The 19,537-nt window shown below is 38.6% G+C and overlaps 1 protein-coding gene across 2 annotated transcripts in view; it reads left to right on the top strand.

Moving 5' to 3' along the window:
* Positions 1-19,537, top strand: part of ARHGEF26 (Rho guanine nucleotide exchange factor 26) — a 131,639-nt gene that overhangs the window by 73,908 nt on the left and 38,194 nt on the right. For both annotated transcript variants that reach the window (XM_072618679.1, XM_072618680.1), the window contains 4 exons: positions 4,466-4,618; positions 8,632-8,761; positions 13,538-13,612; positions 17,231-17,320. In XM_072618679.1, the coding sequence (XP_072474780.1) occupies positions 4,466-4,618; positions 8,632-8,761; positions 13,538-13,612; positions 17,231-17,320 (448 nt within the window). The remainder of the gene's footprint in view (positions 1-4,465; positions 4,619-8,631; positions 8,762-13,537; positions 13,613-17,230; positions 17,321-19,537) is intronic.

Here is a 19,537-nt window from a genome sequence, read left to right as displayed (position 1 = left end):
TTCCTTCCTTCCTTCCTTCCTTCCTTCCTTTCCTTTCCTTTTTTCTTTCCTTTTCTTTTCTTTCTTTCCTTTTCTTCTTTCTTTCTTTCTTTCCTTCCTTCCTTCCTTCCTTCCTTCCTTCCTTCCTTCCTTCCTTCCTTCCTTCCTTCCTTCCTTTCTTCCTTCCTTCCTTCCTTCCTTCCTTTCTTTCTTTTTTTCTTTTTCTTTTACTTATTTGCTTTTCCAAAAAGCCAAAGATTTTTACAAACTAACTTAGATTTTATCTGCAGACCTCTTCAAATGCCTGGATAATAGACTCTAGCCTAAATCTCCATCATTCCTGGTTTCCAAAATAATAACTCCTTCTTGCCAGCAATACTCTCTCTGTCTTCCTACAGATCACATGATAACATGAATTTACCAATATGTCTAGATTCTTTCAGCACCAAGATTTTTATTCATTGTAGTGTTTCAAATGAAGTAGACTAGGATTGGTTTGGTTTATATTTTAATTAGATAAGTAGCAGAAAAAACTTATTTCATTGATGCCTAATTTCTATTTCATACTCTGGAAAATCTTTTGTACTAGTAAATGAAATTTCCTTTTAGGTAGAGAAAAGCCAAGTTACCGTTGCTTTTGGTGTGCTAGCTGCATTCTTTCTGGTTATTAGTAGTGAACTAGAGACAAGTACTTAAAATTCCTTTAGCAGGAGAGTTTGGCCACTAATATATGTATTTGTAATATCCATAACTGAAAATTTTACATATAAAAACAGCTGATGACTAAATAATTATCTACTATTTCATTCCCCTAAGGGTTTATCTTTTAAACCACATGAAGCTTAATAATAAGGTTTATAGCTATTCTGCATATGTCTGAAAACCAAAAGAATCAAAATTAGTTTGTTCTTTGGAGTCATGACACACCATTTAAGAGATATGTAATGATATGGAATTGCCCATGGCAACAAAGAAGATGGCAGGAGGCCTATGGTGCCTGTTGGGAAGCATGGGCTGGGGTTTTCCTTTGGTAGCTAAAAGCCAAGCCTAGGGCAAAGACATCCTCATACCAGCAGAAAATATATATTTAGAAAAGAATTGTTACATCTTTTCCACTGGCAATATGTTTGTCTTTCCTGGTTTACATTTATAAAGCCATTTTTTCTCTCTACCAGGTAAACAAAAAGGTATCAGGACAGAGTAATTCTAGGGAGATCCCTAGGAAAGGATTTTCTAGTCACCTTCAACCTTCCAATGCAACCTTTGATCTCTTGCCTCACATCACCTGTAAATATCCCCCCTAACACCAGTGAACAGTACTTGCGTATACAGTCAAGCACACTTAGTGTGTGCTAAACACTTTGCTAGCATTAGGGATACAAAGATACCATTGAAACAGTTCCTGCCCTCTAGGAGCTCAAGTTTAGGGGAGATATAATACGTACAAAATCTATAAGCGAAAGCAAGGTAATTTGGGGGAAGAAGACACCAACAGTTCATCAGATCAAGAAAGGTTTCTTGTAGAAGATTGCATTCGAACTAACCTTTGTGGGAAACTAGGTTTTCTAGGAACTTATGGTGAGGAAGAAATGCGTTCCAGTCAGGACTGACAGCTTCTACAAAAGGAAACAAGAGATGGAATGCATGAGCAAAAGCCAGATGGAGCCCCTGCTTCTGTATGCTTTTGTTCTTGTTCTGTTCTTGGAGTAGGAGAGTGTTGACACATGTGGGAGTGGGAGAAAGACGTGGTTTGGGAGTAGACACAGGTGTGGAGGAAACCAGAAGCAAGCAGCAGTTGACTTTATATGGACAGCCCTGAAGTGTTAAGTATTGCATTCACAGTTTAGAACAAGAAGACTAGAGTTGAAGAATAGATGAAGTGTTTGATTTTTCTTTTAAACCAAGGGTCAAATCTTTTGTGCATTGGCTGGTGCCCTATGTAGACCATCAGGAGTGGAAAGGATCCTTGAAACACGCAACAGGTGGAGCGAGCCGATGGGAGCTTGGACATGACTAGATGTCACTTTTTGACTGAAGGTCAACCTTGAGTATGAGGTGCACTTTGATTTGATAAGCTGATCTTTAAATAGTCTCCACCACACATAAACTACACCTGGGCCTTAAGTCAAAAATGGCTAGAAGGATGAAGGCGTACCATTGGGTGGAGATCAGTGTCCATCACATTGGATGGTACAGTCTTGAAAATGGAGACAAGGTCTAGTGTTATGTCCATTCTAAAGAGTTCTTATAGATTGTTAGGATCATTTAGAAAAAAAGCCAGCAAGCTGTGTCCTGTGGGCCAAAGTTAAGAAAGGTTTTTACATTTTAATATTTTATTTCTTTTTATTACTTCATTTTAAAATGTCAAGACCATTCTTAGGTTGTAAGCTATCCAGAAATAGGTGGCAGACTGAATCTGGCCCACAGGCCATCATTTTCCAAACCTTGATAGAGTTTTGATAGGAAAAATAAAAATCACTCCAAGGATTCTGATTCACCATCAATGGCAGTCATGCATGAATCATGGCACTGTGCTAGGTCATTAGAAGGTTACAAGGTTTTGCATACTTTTAGTCTTCCAAACCCTCACAACAGAAGAGAGGGGAATGATAAACATCCATAATAATAGGTGCATAAATATATAGTATTCAATCCATCAGTAAACATTTATTAAGCACATATATATGCCAGGCACTGGACCAAGTTCTGAAGATAGAAAAAGAGGCAAAAGATATCTCCTGCCCTCAAGGAGATTGCAATCTATTGGGGAAGACAACATGCAAGCAAATATATACAAACTATATACGTAATAAATAGGGAACAGTTCACAGAGGGAAAGCACTGGAACTCAGAGAGGTTGAGGAAGGCTTCTTGGAGAAGGTGGGGTTTTGACTGGAATTTAAAGGAAGCCAGAGAGGAGGGAAGTCACTAGTCAGAGTGGAGAAGGAAGAGCTTACCAGGCAGGGACAGCCAGAGAAAATGTCCATAATTGAGAGATAGTCTTGTTCATGTGACAGCCAGGATGCCAGTGTCACTGGATTGAAGAGACGGGTGTATGTTGTGTGCTTATGAGGGGCTCTGAATGCCAAGCAGAGTATTTTGTATTTGATTTTGGAGACTATAGGGAGCCATTGTGTATCATTACCTATCATAAGGTACATAAAGGTGACCAAAATGATGAAAATGATTTCTTATACATAATGAAATTGCTTCTGGCCATGTGTGTATGTGCCATAATGAGAGGCCAGCTGGCCCAGTGGTTGGGGATTCCCTGTTCCTCACATTATCTTCCTTCTCTGTGTCTTTGTGGTGGATTTTCTCCAAGCCTGCCATGCTCTTCCTTCTCACTTTTTGCCTTTTACCCTCCCTGAATTCTCTTTGTTTCTCCTGAAAACTCCCCTTGAAGTTTTCTTCAAGACATGGGTCTAATACGGCCTTCTACAACAGGTCTCTTCCAGAACCTCTGCAGCTGCTAGTGTCTTCCCCTCTGAGATTGCTTTTCATCTGCTCTATATATGTCCTGTATGCATATCATTTATTTCCACTTTTGTCTCTTTTCACAACAGAAAGTGTGTTCCTTGATTACAAGGACTCTTTGCCTTTCTTTGTATGATGCTCCGAGTTTAATGTGATCCTGGGCACACAGTATACACTTAGGTATTTATTGGTTAACTAGAAAATCAGCCTGGCCATCAGGTCGACCTGCATTCAAGCCCTGCCCTTGACACCTCCTGGCTGTGTGATCCTAGCATGTCCATCTAGATCTCAATGCCCAGGGGAATTCTCTAAGCCTCAGTTTTGGGAGAAGTGCCCATATGTCCTGATGGAGTATCCCACCCATGCACATATTCCATTGCCAAGAAGGGAGAGAGGTGCATCTCTTGTGCTGGACTAAGTTTGGCTGTTGTAATTACCTGATATTCAGTTTGCTTCTTTAGATCTTTCTGTTTGCATGGCTGTAGGCTTTGTGTATATTGTTTTCTGGTTCTACTTCTGTCACTCAGCATCAGTTTATACCAATTTTCTCATGCATTTTCCTCTGAATTCTTCATATGCATAATTTCTTAAGACACTATAATATTGTGTTATATTCAAGTGCCAGAGTTGACTTAGCCTCCATCAAGGACACCTACATTCTTTCTAATTATTTTCTACCACAACGAACAGGGCTGCTAGTAATACTTTAGATGCGTGTGGTGCCTGCTCTGACATTGACTTCCTTGTGGCATAAGCCTGGAATTGGTCATTTATTTTTGAAATTGCTCTAAATTCTGTATTTGTTCGTGCTAGTCCGAAGTTGCGTATTGTCTCTGTTAATTCACCTTTCCAAATCTCTCCATGATTTCCCAGCTCTTTAGATTCTTTTGTCAAATACACCTAAGATATCATAGGAAGAAATTTTCAGTGTCTGTAAAATGCATATTATCACTTCTCAAATGTGCCAACTTTAAAAAAAAGTAAAATGTAAATATTTCTATTTTCACAGATTCTTTAAAGAATTAGAAGAAAGACATCAAAATAATATCTTCCTAGATGACATAAGTGACATTGTAGAAAAACATACAACATCCACATTTGATCCATATATAAAATACTGTACAAATGAAGTCTATCAGCAACGAACTCTACAAAAATTAATGTAAGTAACATTTGTTGGATTTGCAAAACACTGGTCTAGTTTTAAAAGCCTAAAGTGAGTGAAGGGGACTACACTGGTTTTAGAATTGTCTGCTTTAGAATCCACCTCTTGGTGTGAAACGCAAATGAATGGATGAATGGAAAATCATTGATTAAATCCTTATTATATGCCAAAGGCTATGCTAACTGCTGGGGATGCATTACCAAAAGCAAAAACAATCCATAATCTAGGAGATTATATTCCTCTGGGGGAGATAAAGTACAGTGATCAAAAGGGGCACTTTTGTCTGAAAAGTTATAGGAATGGGAAGTGGGACTTTGGGGGAGTAAATTAGCACGCCCCATCCAGAAACAATGAAGTCACTTTGGTCATGGTTCATGGTCCATTGAAACTGGATGGAACATGGCAGAAGAAAAGGTTCCCCTATAAGGGCAAAGGAGGGGCAAAGTCAAAAATGAAGGGAAGCCTGGCTGGAACTCTTTCTGATGGCTTGGTTTGAGAGGTACTTACTAATCAAGTGAGCATGATTCTAGAATAGGAGTTTGGGTAGTTGTGAGATGGCAAGAGAGTAAGGAAAAGATGTCCAAGTAGAAGATCTAGAGAGTAAGGAGAATAGTTTCTAATAATATATTATGGAATCACAGAATTTAGAGTGAGGAGACACCTTGGAAATCATTCAATCCACCCCACCCATTCTCTAAATGGAAAACAAAGACCTCAGCAGTGGAGGAAGCAATTCTAAATAGTACTAGTCAGGACAACACCCCTGATGTCCTGACTCCTGGTCCCCTGTCCTTTCTGCTGTGGGACCTGGGGACCATGTAGTTTAACCCATCCTTTCTATAACTTCTGAAGGAGTGGTCCTGTAGTCTTTTCTCTGAGAAGGGGAAGCCCATGCATTACCTCTCAAAAAGTCCAGTATATTTTTAGATCATCTAATTTTCACAACTCATTCTTTATGGTTGACTGAAGCTGCCCCCTCTTCAATGTCATGGGCTCATAGAAAAGAACTGATAGGGCTCTAGAGATCATTAAGGCCAACTTCCCCATTTTGCCACTGAGGAAACCTGAATCCAGATATGCTAAATGACTTGCTCAATGTCACACAAAGACAAGTGATGGAGGCAGAATTTGAATTCAGGTTTCTGACCTTATATGTTTTTTTCTTTTCCATCGTAAATGTCTCTCTGTTATATCTGTTGCTCTAGAGCCAAGACGAACAGATCAATCGCTTCTCTTCCAATAGTTTATATTCAGTTTCATGGGCTTAGGGGAAAATATTGTTTCACTTTAGTTGACTTGAATAGAAGGCAATGGGGAAAAATAACCACTTCCTGATTTTAAGAAATTCTGTTATTCCCTAGGAAGTTCTGCCTATGATTCAGTTGTGCGTTTGTACACGTGTAAACAGATAATTCCTGCTAGCCCAGCTAATGAGAACTCTGGCTTTGCCCTCACTCTAGGTCTCTCCTGTAATTCTTTAGCAAAGATTTGTATCATGTTACTCTCAGGGGCCTGGTGATGATTGCACAAGGAAGCATTGCCACACTTTGGCTTCTGTCCCTTGACTTGAGTCTCAGATGCACATGCCTCCAGCCCCATTTTGGGGAGAGTGCTGCCAGGACTAATCTGTCTGCATACTCTCTCCCAGGATCCTGGGCGTTGGATTCCCACAGCACAGTGCTCTGGCAAGTTTCCATGAAGACCAGGTGTGTGCAGTGGGTGGGTGTCAGGATTATCTTGCAGGGGCCCTACATAGAGATAAAGGAGCCCCTTTTGGTAGGGAAGGTGGGTTCTTGCCCTTGATGTGCAGAAAGTTGTCTTTGGGTTGGGGGAGGGCTAGAATCAGCCTCAAACCACCACCATACTCAAAAAAAGAGATTCTCCAAAAATAATTGAAAAGCTCTCCATGAAAAATCAATTGCTACACTTCCTGACCTTATTTCTAATGACTTGTCTAAGTGCCCCTCCCCCTCTCCTGACCCCCTTAACCCCCATGTTTTGTTGAAGGTAATGCTAAAGAGAAAGCTTAAAATTCCATAGATATTTTGGTAATTTGAGGAAAAAATTATTAAAAAAAAAAAAAAAAGGATTTTTTATTTTAAGTGTCAGAGCAAGATTCTGAACCCAGGCATCTGGACTACAAGTTCTTCTTTCATGGTATCATATCTCTTTTCCTTTGCTGAATGTGGTTTATATTTTTAAATCCTTTAAAAAAACACTTAAAATAGTTGATACTATATCTAATAAAGTAAAAATGGTTTACTTTTTAATCTCATAGATAAACTTGTTGGTGGTGTCTTATTATAAATTCATTATTCCAGTTCAAAGCAGATCAAAAAAAATGAAGTTTTACTGTCTTAAAAAAAATGCTACTTAAAAAAAGAACCACCTTTATTTCAGAGTATATCTGTCTGTCCTCTTCCAAGAGAGTCATTCCTTGTAAGAATAAAAAATGAAAGGTGAGTGATGAGAAGGGACGGAAGGAAGTTTAGCAAAATACATGAACCAAGTCTGACAGAAAAGGGAGAAGGGAGGGAGATGCATTCTCTCTCTTGCTTTGGGTCTCAGCTTTAGTATTAGAATTAGAAAGCTTTCATTTGGAAACTTTCATTTTGTTTTGTTTAATCTATTATGCCAGAAATTTCTCACTTTATTTTTTTCACGTTAATTTTTAATGGACTTTCATGAGGGATATTATTGTTCTTTTTTATTTTTCAAAGGAAAAATTCTCATAATCAGCATTACCCCTACTTCCCAACTCTCCCCGCCATCTTCACCTGGTCATAACAAGAGGACTAGGTAATCTGATATCTTATGAGTTGTCAAGCCTGACTTATAGGATCATAGATTCAGAGACTGAGAATTGGAAAAGAATTTGGAGGTCATCAAATCTAACCCCTTCATTTTATAGATGAGGAAACTGAGGCCCAGAAAATGCAAGTGACTTGTCCAGGGTCACACAACTATAAGTGTCCAAGTTACTGCTCTATGCACTATAAAATGCTTCCCTTTTGAGTTTTGTTTTCTCTTGGGCTCAGTTTACTTATCTGTAAAGCAGAGCTAATGGTAGCATCTAGCTCACAGAGTTTTTATGAAGATAAAAGAATACGTATATGTTGAGAAATCTTAAAGCCTGACTCATTAGTAGCCATGCATTCATCAAGCAAACATTTATACAGAGAACTAATGCCTGCGTCTGTGCCTTCAAGTAGCTCATAGTCTGTTAAATGTGATTGTAGGTTCTTCTCCTCTGCTTTTCTCCTGGCCTCTTTCTCCAGTTGTAGGACAGACCAATCAGCTAGTTAAAAAGCATTTCTTAAAGACCTACTATGTGCCAGTCACTGTACTTAGCACCGAGGATACACAGTATTAAAAGAAAGACCTTTGAGTGCATCTCAATCTTTGAAATGTTGTCATGGGGATGGTAAAAGGATCAAAAGCCTGAAGCTGCCTAAAGCTCTTAAGTCATCTTCTTTCTTCACCTATATTGGTTCTCTGGAGCAGGAGTAAAACTATGGATTGAAGTATTATATTACTGCAAATACAAATTTGGGAGGAGTTGCTTTAAAAAGTCATTCTTCCCAGTGTAAATGGAATGCATTCACCTCTAGGTGGAGACCAGTTAGGAAATGGGCCTAGCTGGTGTTAATTTAGAAGAAGTGGGGGAGAGGGAAGTGTTTACTTTGAGAATTGTGGTAATCTCCATGAGTATCTTCAAAGGTACCACTCTGCTGACTGTTTGCATTTTGTGGTCAGCTATGGAGTTCCCTAGATGTGTAGCCCATGAAAGCTTCCATAAAATTGTGCTTTGTGTTATTTGTCTTAAAAATTAACTAATTATGGGATTGTGGGGATTTTAGATTTTAAAATTCATTGTGATTGAAAGACTGTTTCACTTTGTCATGTACATATTCCTATTTGGCTTTTTATTTGAAGAGATAAAGTAAAAATGGATAGCAAATGTTTTGTTTTTCTGAAATGTTTTGTTTTTCTTTTTCCCCCCTTCTCAGAGCAACTAATCCATCTTTTAAGGAAGTATTATCTCGGATTGAATCCCAAGAAGAGTGTAGGAATTTACCCATGATCTCTTTCCTCATTCTCCCCATGCAGAGGGTTACACGTCTTCCCTTGCTGATGGATGTAAGAAACTCATTTAATTTTTGTTTTACATTTATTCTTTGTATTATGAAGGAAGGTATTTTCCCGTTTGGATTTAGGGAGTATACTTCCTAAACACATTTGTAAAAATGATAAGAACTGCTGGATGGAAGGAAAATCTTAGTCTGCATTGAGTTTACTCTGGATGTCATCTATGTAAACAATCTCATAGAATCATGGACTTTGAGATTTGGAAAGGATCTTGATGGCCATCTCATCTAACCCATCCAGGAAAGGCATCTGCACTCTAACATTCCTGACACCTGATCATCCATCCTCTACTTGAAGAGCTCCATGGGAAGTAGCCCACCACCCTCATAGGCAGCCCATTCCATTTGAGGACTACTCAAAGTATGAGGAAGTTGTTTCTGACATGGAGCCTCAGCTGACCTCTTTGCCATTTCAATCCCTTGTTCTTGTTTCTATCCTCTGGTACCAGATGGAATAGGTCTACTCTTTCCTTTATATTACAGCCCTTCAAATACTTGAAGACAGCTATCTATAACTATAACTAACTCTGCCTGCTCCTCCTAGTCTTCTCTTCTCAGAGACTCATACTGACTAATATGACAAATATATGGAATCAGAGTTCCCTCTGGGGACTTCCAATTCATTCATTCAACTATATCCAAGAAACACTCAAGGGTCTCTTACGTATAACGTATCATGTATTCTGTGAAGTAAAAAGGGCAGCAACCTTGGAGTCATACACTTGGGTTTGAGCTCTGGTTCTCCTGCATTCCTTGATTGAGTCACTTTTTTGAGCCTTAGTTTCCTCATCAGTAAAAACAGAGGAATGACTTAGATTGTCTTCAAGGACTTGTCCAGTTCAAATATTCTCTGCTTCAACTAGGGGTTGCCAGAACTAGGGGTTCTGGTACTGAGGAGATAATGTACAAAATAACTGATTATTCCTCAAATGTAGAAAAATAGGCATTAGGTACTAAAATGTTAAACAATTGATAAACAAATGTGAAAAATCAGAAGCAAAGATGGAATAAATACCATTCCTTTCTTAGGACACTGCTTTGAAAAAGCTGAGTAAAAAACTGCCTTTTGGATGAAGAAAAGAATATAATTTCATGAAAGTAGGAGAATGGACCAGGGGATTGATAAGCATTGGCTTGCCTTATTGGGTCAGAGGTTGTCAGCAAAATGGGTAGAACAAGTAAGGAGAGGGAAGGCTGGTCCAGACCTGATCAGAGGTGGAAGCTGGTTTCCTTCTTGTTAATTATTCTTGTTTTCCCAAGTGAAATAATTTATTGCTCTTCATAATTCATCTTGATGGCAAATTCCCACAGTAAGCAAACATCATTTAGGGCACATTCACTTTTTAAAGTTCAAGACCTGGCACACAGAATTTTATAGAAAATACTGAAGTAGAGATATTCCTTGCTTTAGGCAATGTATCTGTTCCACCAGAGTTGGCTCTAAAATGAACCCTATTTTCCCATGGACCATCAGCCCTGACATGCATCCAAGGAAAATTTGTTGAGTCACCATTATGTGTGAAACGTGGTGCCAAGCACTGTGGACGTTTATAAATGCCCGATTTCTATTTAGTCAAGATTTCTTCCAAAAAAGAAATGAATCATAAAAGTAAAGTTGGAGATGAAATCTTTGAAGTCTTTGAAAGGCAGTGTTGTAGGTAAGAATTGGAAAAAAGGTACATCTGGGCTTAATGTAAGGAAAAAAGCTGGGAAATAGGAATCAACTTGAGACTTCTTTAGAATTAGAAATTTCTACATGAGGAATGATCCTCAACTGAAGCTGGTTCTCAGTCTTGGGAGTTGCCTAGACTATTGAAGGTTTAAATGACTGAACTAGGATATAGTGTGTGTGAGTGTGTGTGTGTGTGTGTGTGTGTGTGTGTGTGTGTGTTAAAGGCAGAACTTGAATCCATATCTTCAAGGGTCTGAAGAGGTCTCTATCTAATATTCGAATAATTATGTCTATGCAAAAATGGAATGGAAATGCCTCAGGACACAACTTGCTTCTTAGAGTTGAAGGTTTCCCAAACAAGGCTAGATAAGCACTTGTCCAGAATGTCAGAGGAGGACACAGATCCAGGCTGGATTAGACTAATGACCCATGAAGTCTCCACCGACTCCAAGATTCCATGAAAACAAAACATGTACTTTACACAGAATAGATTGATTCTAAATATTGATTTTGGACTCTCACAAAATGGTTTTCTGTTGACATGTAATAGTTAGTAGTTTCATTTTCTAGAATCCTGTTGGATGACAAATTTATATCTGTTTACCTTTTTCTTAATATCATACTTCTGAATAATATCAGTGAAGCCATCAGTAAGCTTTTATTAAGTACTTGCTAAGTACCTCGTATGGGCATTAGAGATACCAGAACAAAGAAAGGAAAAATCTCTACTTTCAAAGATCTTACTGGCATGTGTTTTTTTTTTTTTCATCTTTCTTTTTCATCAATAATTTTTACTGAATGTGTTTCCCAAGATAAAGCAGAACTTTTGCTCTTTAATCCCATGTTTATTTGGAGTGACTGAATCAGCATTAAAATCATGGTCTCTTGGAGTTTACAAGTGAGAGAGGACCAGAGAAGTCATCCATCTAGGGCAGATAAGAAAAAGGATGGTCAGAAGGACTTCTTAAACTGGGGGACTCTTAACCTTTTTTGTCCCATGGACCCCAGTGGTGGTAATCTGATAGAACCTTCTCAGAATGATCTTTTTAATTGCATAAAATAAAATACATAGTGTTACAAAGAAAATATTGACATAAGGTTATCCAAACATTAAAAGACTGCTGTACCTATGATACTTAGTCTGTGTTTCTCCCCTTGCCTCAGAAGAGCCCAGAGCAGTCTTTAGTGAGAATTATGCAGTGACAGAGAGACCTATGTATTTTGGAAAGTTTTTTTCATCCAGGATCCTCATCTGTGAATCTAGGATAATGGGCACACATCTGGCCCATGTTTTCTCTACTCCCTATCTCATCTCGTTATTTCTGATCCAAGAATTATTGAAAGACACCTCAGTCTTGGGGAATGCCTTTTTTGAGAAGATATGGCATTGTGGTCCAGAAAATGCTATCACTACATGGAAAGGCACCATATTGGAACAATCAGAAAACAGATTTTTGCCCTTAATGTACATCTCTAATTCACACAACCTGGGAACCTCCCATTCGAATTTTTAGCTCAGGTGAGAGAGTCTGACATCATTAAGTCACTTCTCTCTTCCCTCTCTTACTTGACAGCTCATTTCATTCCTGCTGTCCAGCTACTGTCTAATTCTGAGACCTCATTTAGGAATCTGGCAACACTAGGAAGGCAGCTACATGTTTCAATGGACAGAGTACTGGGTCTGGAGTCAGGAAGACCTGAGTTCAAATCTGGCCTTGGACACTCACTAGCTGTGTAATGCTGGACAAGTCATTTAACTTCTGTTTGCTTTAATCCACTGGAGAAGGAAATGGCAAACCCTTCTGTCTTTGCCAAGAAAGCCCCATGGGCAGTATGGTACATGAAGTCATAAAAGGCTGACAATGACAAAATAACTGAACAAACAAATAAAACCCTAGGGAAGTCACAATCTGCCCATGACATTTTCATATTGCTTGTATTTAGTTTTGGAATTTAGCAAAAATCACCAGACAAGGTAAAAAAAAAAAGAATTGTAACAATTTAATTACATTAGTGGTTTTTGTTTTGAGTTGGATTTTTTCTTTCAATCTGTTCTTACAAGATGGAAATGTACAAGTACGTGAGGTCTAGTCCTCTTGACCTGAACTAGCCCCCTTTGAAACCCAAGTGCAAGTCATGGAGTGCAGTATAAATATGCCCAACACCATCTCACTTGCTTTTTCTTCAAATTTTCCTTCTCATCTATTTTATTACCTTTGTCACCATCCTATGCTTAACAATATTCAAAATACTGAGTAGCTTTTTGTTTGGATGTCATTTTCATATTTACTGCAACCCTTTCAAGACAACTTGAATCAGTGGATATTTATCCTGCCTCTCCTATGTACAGAGCTGAGAGAGTGGGATGGGGTTGGAGGCAAAGGGGGGGAAGGAATTCAAAAAGATGAGATAAACTGCAGCCCCTGTGATGAGACTCAAATACTGATAGCTATAATCCACAGTAATCCACATGACAAGTGCATTAGACAGGGCCCAGCCTTGACAACCCAAGAGTAACGTTACCACATCACTTCTTCCTCTAAGTGTAGAATAAAGTATGGGTTTATGGGCATGGTCACCATATTGATTCATCATGCTTGGCTAACCTTGTTTGTTCCAACATTCCATTGTAAGGAAGAATCACTGGGAAATGAGAATGATGCTATCATCCTGAAAGAAAGGGGTTAGATTCACTGCCAGAGAGGGGTTGGATTCACCATTCATAGTGAAAACCATTTTTTTATTCAGATAGGACCAATAGAGAAATTTGTTTTACTTAACTACATATATTTGCTAAAAAGTCTTGTTTTTATTTTTAATATTGGTGGGAAGGGAGAGAAAATCAGTTTCTGTTCATTTAAAAAAAGGAAACTTATTTTTTTTAAAGTGGTGCTGGAAAAAAAGGAAAAAAAATCTATCCAACATTTATAGAAGGGGAAAAATGCAGCACAGTCCAGGGTGCTTTGCTAGAGAAAGGCAGCACGAAGTGAAGAGCGGAGATCCTGAGCTTGGCAATCAGGGCTTCCTCTGGATTAACACTGCAATTATTTAATGTATTAAAACCGATTAACATTATTGACTTCTAATTCATTCCAGACCATCTGTCAGAAAACACCTAAAGATTCGCCAAAGTATGAAGTTTGCAAACGGGCTCTGAAAGAAGTGAGCAAGGTAGGATGCTGAAACCTTACCAGGTGGTCCATGGTTCAAGTACTTTAGCAGGAAGGGAAGGGAACAAGCCTTTATTCAACACCTACTAGGTGCCAGGCACTGTGCTAAGTGCATTATAAATATGATCTCATTTGTACAGTTATTTGGTGGTGGTTGTGATAGCTTGCAACTTTTCAGGGGCCCACTACTTTTTTCCTTTTTTATCAAATCTCCCAGAACTGCTCTGAGGTACCATCACTACATAAGTATTTATTAAGCATTTATACTTCATCATTTCGCCAAAATAAAGCAATCCTTGCTCTCAAGGAGCTTACATTCTATTTGGGGAGACAAGTACATAAAGATGTGTGTATAATATCGGTATGTATAGATTACAATAATCTGAGATACAAGCAGAGTAGATAGAAGGTTACTGTGGGAATAGGGGGTTACTAGTAGCTTCTGGGATTAGGAAAGGCCTCCTGTAGAAGGTGGGATTGAGCTCCATCTTGAAGAAAACCAGGGATTCTAGAGGTGGAGGGGAGGAAAAAGGATATTCCAGCCATGGGAGACAGCCATGAAATAATGGACATAAATTCCTTCATAGACCTAAAATCAGCTACTGGCATCATCAGTATTATTTTTTACTTTATTATTAATTATTGTCAATATTAATATTGCCGAGTATGCTTTCCTATGTAATTTCAGGGACAGATGCCAATCCTGCATGGGCTGATCTCAGAAAGTCCATTCAGGTCACTGAATCCAATGAATCAAGGATTAGCAATCTCTACAAAGAGCCAACTGTGATAGATTGTTAGCTCTTACAATTAGCTACTGCCCTAAGCCCTTTCTGAGAGGTCACTGGAGCCTGGCTATTTGTCCTTAGGAAATGTCCCTTTTTCTCCTTCCTTCTCTCAATTCCTTCAATCAGAGGATCAACAAACATTTAATAAACACCTACTGTGCGCCAGGCACTACACTAAGAGCAGAAGATCCAAAGACAGAAATGGAGCTGCCCCTGCCCTCAAGGGACTTATATTCTATTGGAGGAAATAGCACATTCACATATAAGTAAACACAAAAATAGACAAATTAAATAGAAGTTCATTCTGGGGAGGAGAAGGAAGTACTAGTAAAAATGATACAAATGCCAGTTCTCTTGACTTGAGTCCATAGTTGGGTATTTATTTAAGTCAGAAGACATACTTACTGAGGGAGAAATTAGAGAAAGTCTAAAAAAATCTGGAGCATTTGAATCAGTTGTCTTCCTGTCAAACATCTCAAAATACTCTGCTTAATAAAAATGAAGATTATTTTGATATCTATTAGAAATCAATTTTAAAAGGTTTTATCCTGTAGTTTTTGTTTTGTTTTTTTTAGGAATGACTTGAAGTGGGAGGGTAAAAGAGAAACTTCTAAGAAATCTTAGCATTCCATCAGAAAATTAGGATTCCAGATTTGTGAGGCTGGATGGACCAAGATCGATCAGTTGATCTGGCTGACTGTCTTCTGTCAGATAAACATCAAAACCAGTTAGGACAGACATTTGCTCTCCATGTTCTTTTAGAGGAATTCCAGAGACCTCTGACTGCTCTATTAGCCACATTCTAGTGGGGTTTTTTTTTGCCTGAGAGTAGCTTACAGATTTGAAAGCAATCTCAGAGGTCATCAGGACCAGCCTGTAGCTGACTTAGGACCCTCTCTTTAGAACTTCCTCCTCAAAAGTGGGCATCTCACCTCTGGGAAAGAGAAGCCCTCTGGCTCCCAAATAACTCCTTTCTCTTTAAGAGAGCTGTAATTATCAGGACATCTTTCCCTAAGTCAAGAACAAATCTGCCTCTCTGAAACTTCTATCCAGTGCTCCTCATTCCGCTCTTCAGGGCCAAGAGGCAGCATATGATGGTGGAAGAAAAGAATGCAATTGTTGATTTTTAACATTTCAATTAAGAGAAGTCTCTGTGATGGTTTTATTCTGGAGGCTAAACAGTTCCACTCGCTATCAATGTTCTTCAAAGGTTGCCAGCCCACGTGTTTTAATAACGAGAAAGCATTTATTAAGCACCTACTAAGTGCCAGGCACCATGCTGTGCATTGGGGATACAGAAACAGAAAGACAGTCTTTGGCCTCAAGGAGCTGCCATTCCTTTGATAGAAAAGTACTGGGGAAAGAATCACACTTCCTTGAAATCTCTTCAATGTCTTCATACTCCTTTTTGAAAAGTATGATGTATGACACTTTCATAGGGACAAAAGAAGGAAATAAGAATTTATTAGGCTCTTACTATGTGCTCAGCACCAGGGATACAAATACTAGAAAAAGAAAGATAATTCCTGCCTTCCAGGAACACATATTTTAGAAGAGAAGATATAAAAAGAAAGGGAAAAGAAGGGTGATAAGGGGATTGTTTGAAGTCCAAGTTAAGATCAGATGCCCTCAGTGGTGACTTATCTCTCTGCATATCATGAGCACACATTTGATCTTCGGACACAGGCAAAGTTCATTTGGAGTCTGGTCTGATGGATTCATTAGGTTACAATGTTCTCTTTTGCTATATCATCTTGGATCAATAACTGGTAGGACTTTACAGCAAGGGAACTGGCTTTCTTTTCTTACTTAATTTGTTTGTTTGGAGTGGCTGTGAGGTCAATTCTAAAAGTATATTCTAAGGTCGCACTATGGGGTCAAGCATATGCCACCCAAGCCCCAAACACACTCCCAAATATAGCAATCTTGTAGGCAATGAATCCTAGTATGGAGTGGTCAAATTTCTTTCTGGCCCTTGCATGTTCCTTTTAAATAGACCCAAGTATCATGTTTGATTCCCCACACACCCACCCAGTTCCACGGCATCAAATTGCCAGGATCTAATAAGCAAAAGTCTTCCTGAGATCCTAGCCATCTGTATATATTGCTGAACTCAGAATACCACCCTGTGGCCAATCAGTCTGACATTCACATTTTAGTTATCATCTGGTAGCTGGTCACAATTGTCCTCATTATCTTAGATGTGAGGAGGGAGCGCTCACTAAAAAATATGATATAATAGTTTTGAATTTGAAGTCAGACAATCCGAATTTTGAACAGTGGTTCTACTACTTCAAACTGTGAGCTTGGGTGTCCATTTCTGTAAGTGTAATGAGGGATGGACTAGCATCCCTGGGAATACAAAGAAAGAGAAAGTCATCCCAAAACTCCATGTGTAGTAGCAGTGCAGCAGTAGTAGCAGCAATAGTAGTAGCCATAGAAGCAGCATCAGGAACAGTAGTAGTAGAAGCAGCAGTACTAGCAGCAGTAGAAATGTTAGAAATAAGCTCTGTGTGTGTGTGTGTGTGTGTGTGTGTGTATGTGCGTGTGTATGTGTAGAGGTGAGAGGTAAGGAGAAAAAGAATAGTTCTCTTGTCCAGAATAAGTCCATTTTTTATCTAGGAAGTCTCAATTTTGTGTCATGAGTAGAAACATCCCTGATAAGCATATCTAATTAGATTACACGTTTGTGTTCTTCTGTAGGGAGGAGTCTCATGGGAGGACTATGATGTGAGCATTTCCCAAAAGAAGTTTGTATATAAAAGAGAAAATGAGCCTTCTTGGTTAATACAGTTAATACTTAACCACTGATTTCTTCCTCTTTTCTTTAGTTGGTTCGTCTGTGTAATGAAGGAGCACGGAAAATGGAACGGACTGAAATGATGTACACAATTAATTCCCAGCTGGAATTCAAAATAAAGGTACCCTCATTTCTATTCGTAGCTTAATAAGTCGGCATGGTAAATGATGGAAAATGGGGTTTGCTCTTTCTTAGTACTGGCAACACTGAAGAATCTGTGGAAACTGAAAGCAACAGAAATGAGATTTTTATATTGAGAGCATTTGAAGAATGGAGAATTTACTTTTCAGAGAAAGAACTATAAATGATTACCCAGAAATCATCTGGGCAGTCATAACGTAAGAAATGTGATGACATCTGACTAATGACTCTCAGCAGCAGGATCCTTGCTCAGCAAATAGATAAAAAAGAGAGTGTTTCCAGAAAGATCTTTTGCAGGGAAAACGTCAAGTTTGGGGCCAAAAAATTGAGAATGGTGGAATTTTAGAACTGAAAGTAACCTTTGAGATCATCTAATCCATCCCCTCATTTTATAGATGAGAAAAAAGAGGAAAAATAAAGTGACTGGTCCAAGAGTACTCAGCTAATAAGTGGCAGTGCTGCGACTGGAGTCTGTAGTCACCTGACCCCCCTCCCACTGATCTTTCCATTAATCCCTACTGTGCATTTTTATTGTTCTTTACCACACAGGGGAACAGGGTCATGCTTAGATTTTTAAAATTCTAAATAAACATTTCCCAGTAAAACTTCTTGCTTGTTTCAGATAAAAACAAAACAAAACAAAGCACCTTTCCTAACTTGTGCCTATACACTGTTTATCATCTATCAGATACATTGTATTTTTTTAAAGGAAAGGATATTGAAACCTAGCATTTCCTACTCTTTTACCTTTCAGAACAGTCAACTGTAAGCCTTTCATCCCTTCCTCTGCCCTAAAACCTAAATTCACCTTAAGATACCATTAGTTTCTTTCACAGGACCCAGAGCTGGATCACAGGATAATGGCAGATCCGAAAGGTTTCCATACTTTTCCTTAATTCTATGAAATGAATTGCATTTTGGGTCAGTGTCACTTTAGGGCATTTGTATAAGGTTCTCAGTGGAGGCGTTGTAATTGTTTGGACTCTATTTAAATAGCAACAGATGACTTTAAGGCTTAGGAAGACTTCGGATCTTTCTTTGCTACAGCTGAACATCCCACCTTGTTTCACTCTCCCACAAAATACATTATTTCCTGCCTAGATTACTTCTTTAGTGTGTGAAACAAAAGAATCATCTGAAGAAAGCTGTTGTTACCTCTAGACCCCTTTCCTCATTCTAAAAGGAGTTATTTAATCATATTTAATACAATTTAAATTCACACAGTTCTTTGGTCACACTAGTTAAGTGGTCAAACTATTTAAGTGACCTGTAGTAAGTCATCAACTCCCAAGGCCTCTATCTCAACTGCAAAATCAGTGGACTGGACTGAATAATCTCTCATAAATTATTCAAAACTCTCTCTCTCTCTCTCTCTCTCTCTCTCTCTCTCTCTCTCTCTCTCTCTCTCTCTCTCTCTCTCTCTGTCTCTGTCTGTCTCTCTCTCTTTCTCTCTCTCTCATCTTTGTCTCATAGTACTTTGTTATCTCAGTTGTACCTGGCCATGACTGATCAGCTTTAGTGCCAATCTCTTATATATCCCTCCATCTATCTGTTTATTTATTGCTTGGCAAATAATAAACATTTAATGAATGTTTTTCATTCATCACCTTTTTATACATCAAAGTTATGTTTTGGCTTTTCGCTAATGAAATCTTTTTCTTTTTCCTCTTGGACTTATCCTCTCATTATCTGGGGCAGTAAATTTCATTTCTACATTAGCAAACTTTAAGGGAAGTTATTTATATTCAAGTAGAGATTCCCCTCCCAAGTAATAGTAGAGAAATGATGAAACTTATTTTCCCCATTTTTTTAAAAATGGAGAATCATTTCAGATTTTTTTAAATGATGTTTTTGATTTTGTCTGCCCTCCAAACCATGCTGGGGATGCATGCTCTTATAGATAAGACAGCTATCATGGAGTTCTTCTAGTCATTTACTGCTCTGAACAGGTCTAAACTCAACCAAGAGTTCTGCCTTAGGCTTTGGTGTATATGAGCTAGTGCAGACCTTGAGATTATCTGATCCATCTCTTTGCCCTTAGACAGAAAAATGTCTAAGTCACTTAGGAGAGGTAGACACACCTTTGGTAGCCAATCCCAGTGGCTTATCTCCCTGAGAGTCTCATAGTTCTTTCTAACATCCAGTGCAAATCTCTTCTTATCCAGTCCTTCATGAATGATAGAATATAACAGACTAG

This window comes from Notamacropus eugenii, chromosome 6 (genome assembly GCF_028372415.1).
Source record: "Notamacropus eugenii isolate mMacEug1 chromosome 6, mMacEug1.pri_v2, whole genome shotgun sequence".
NCBI classification, from domain to species: Eukaryota; Metazoa; Chordata; class Mammalia; order Diprotodontia; family Macropodidae; genus Notamacropus; species Notamacropus eugenii.
Note: the sequence above shows the minus strand (reverse complement) of the source record. Positions and strands in the feature narration are given on the sequence as shown.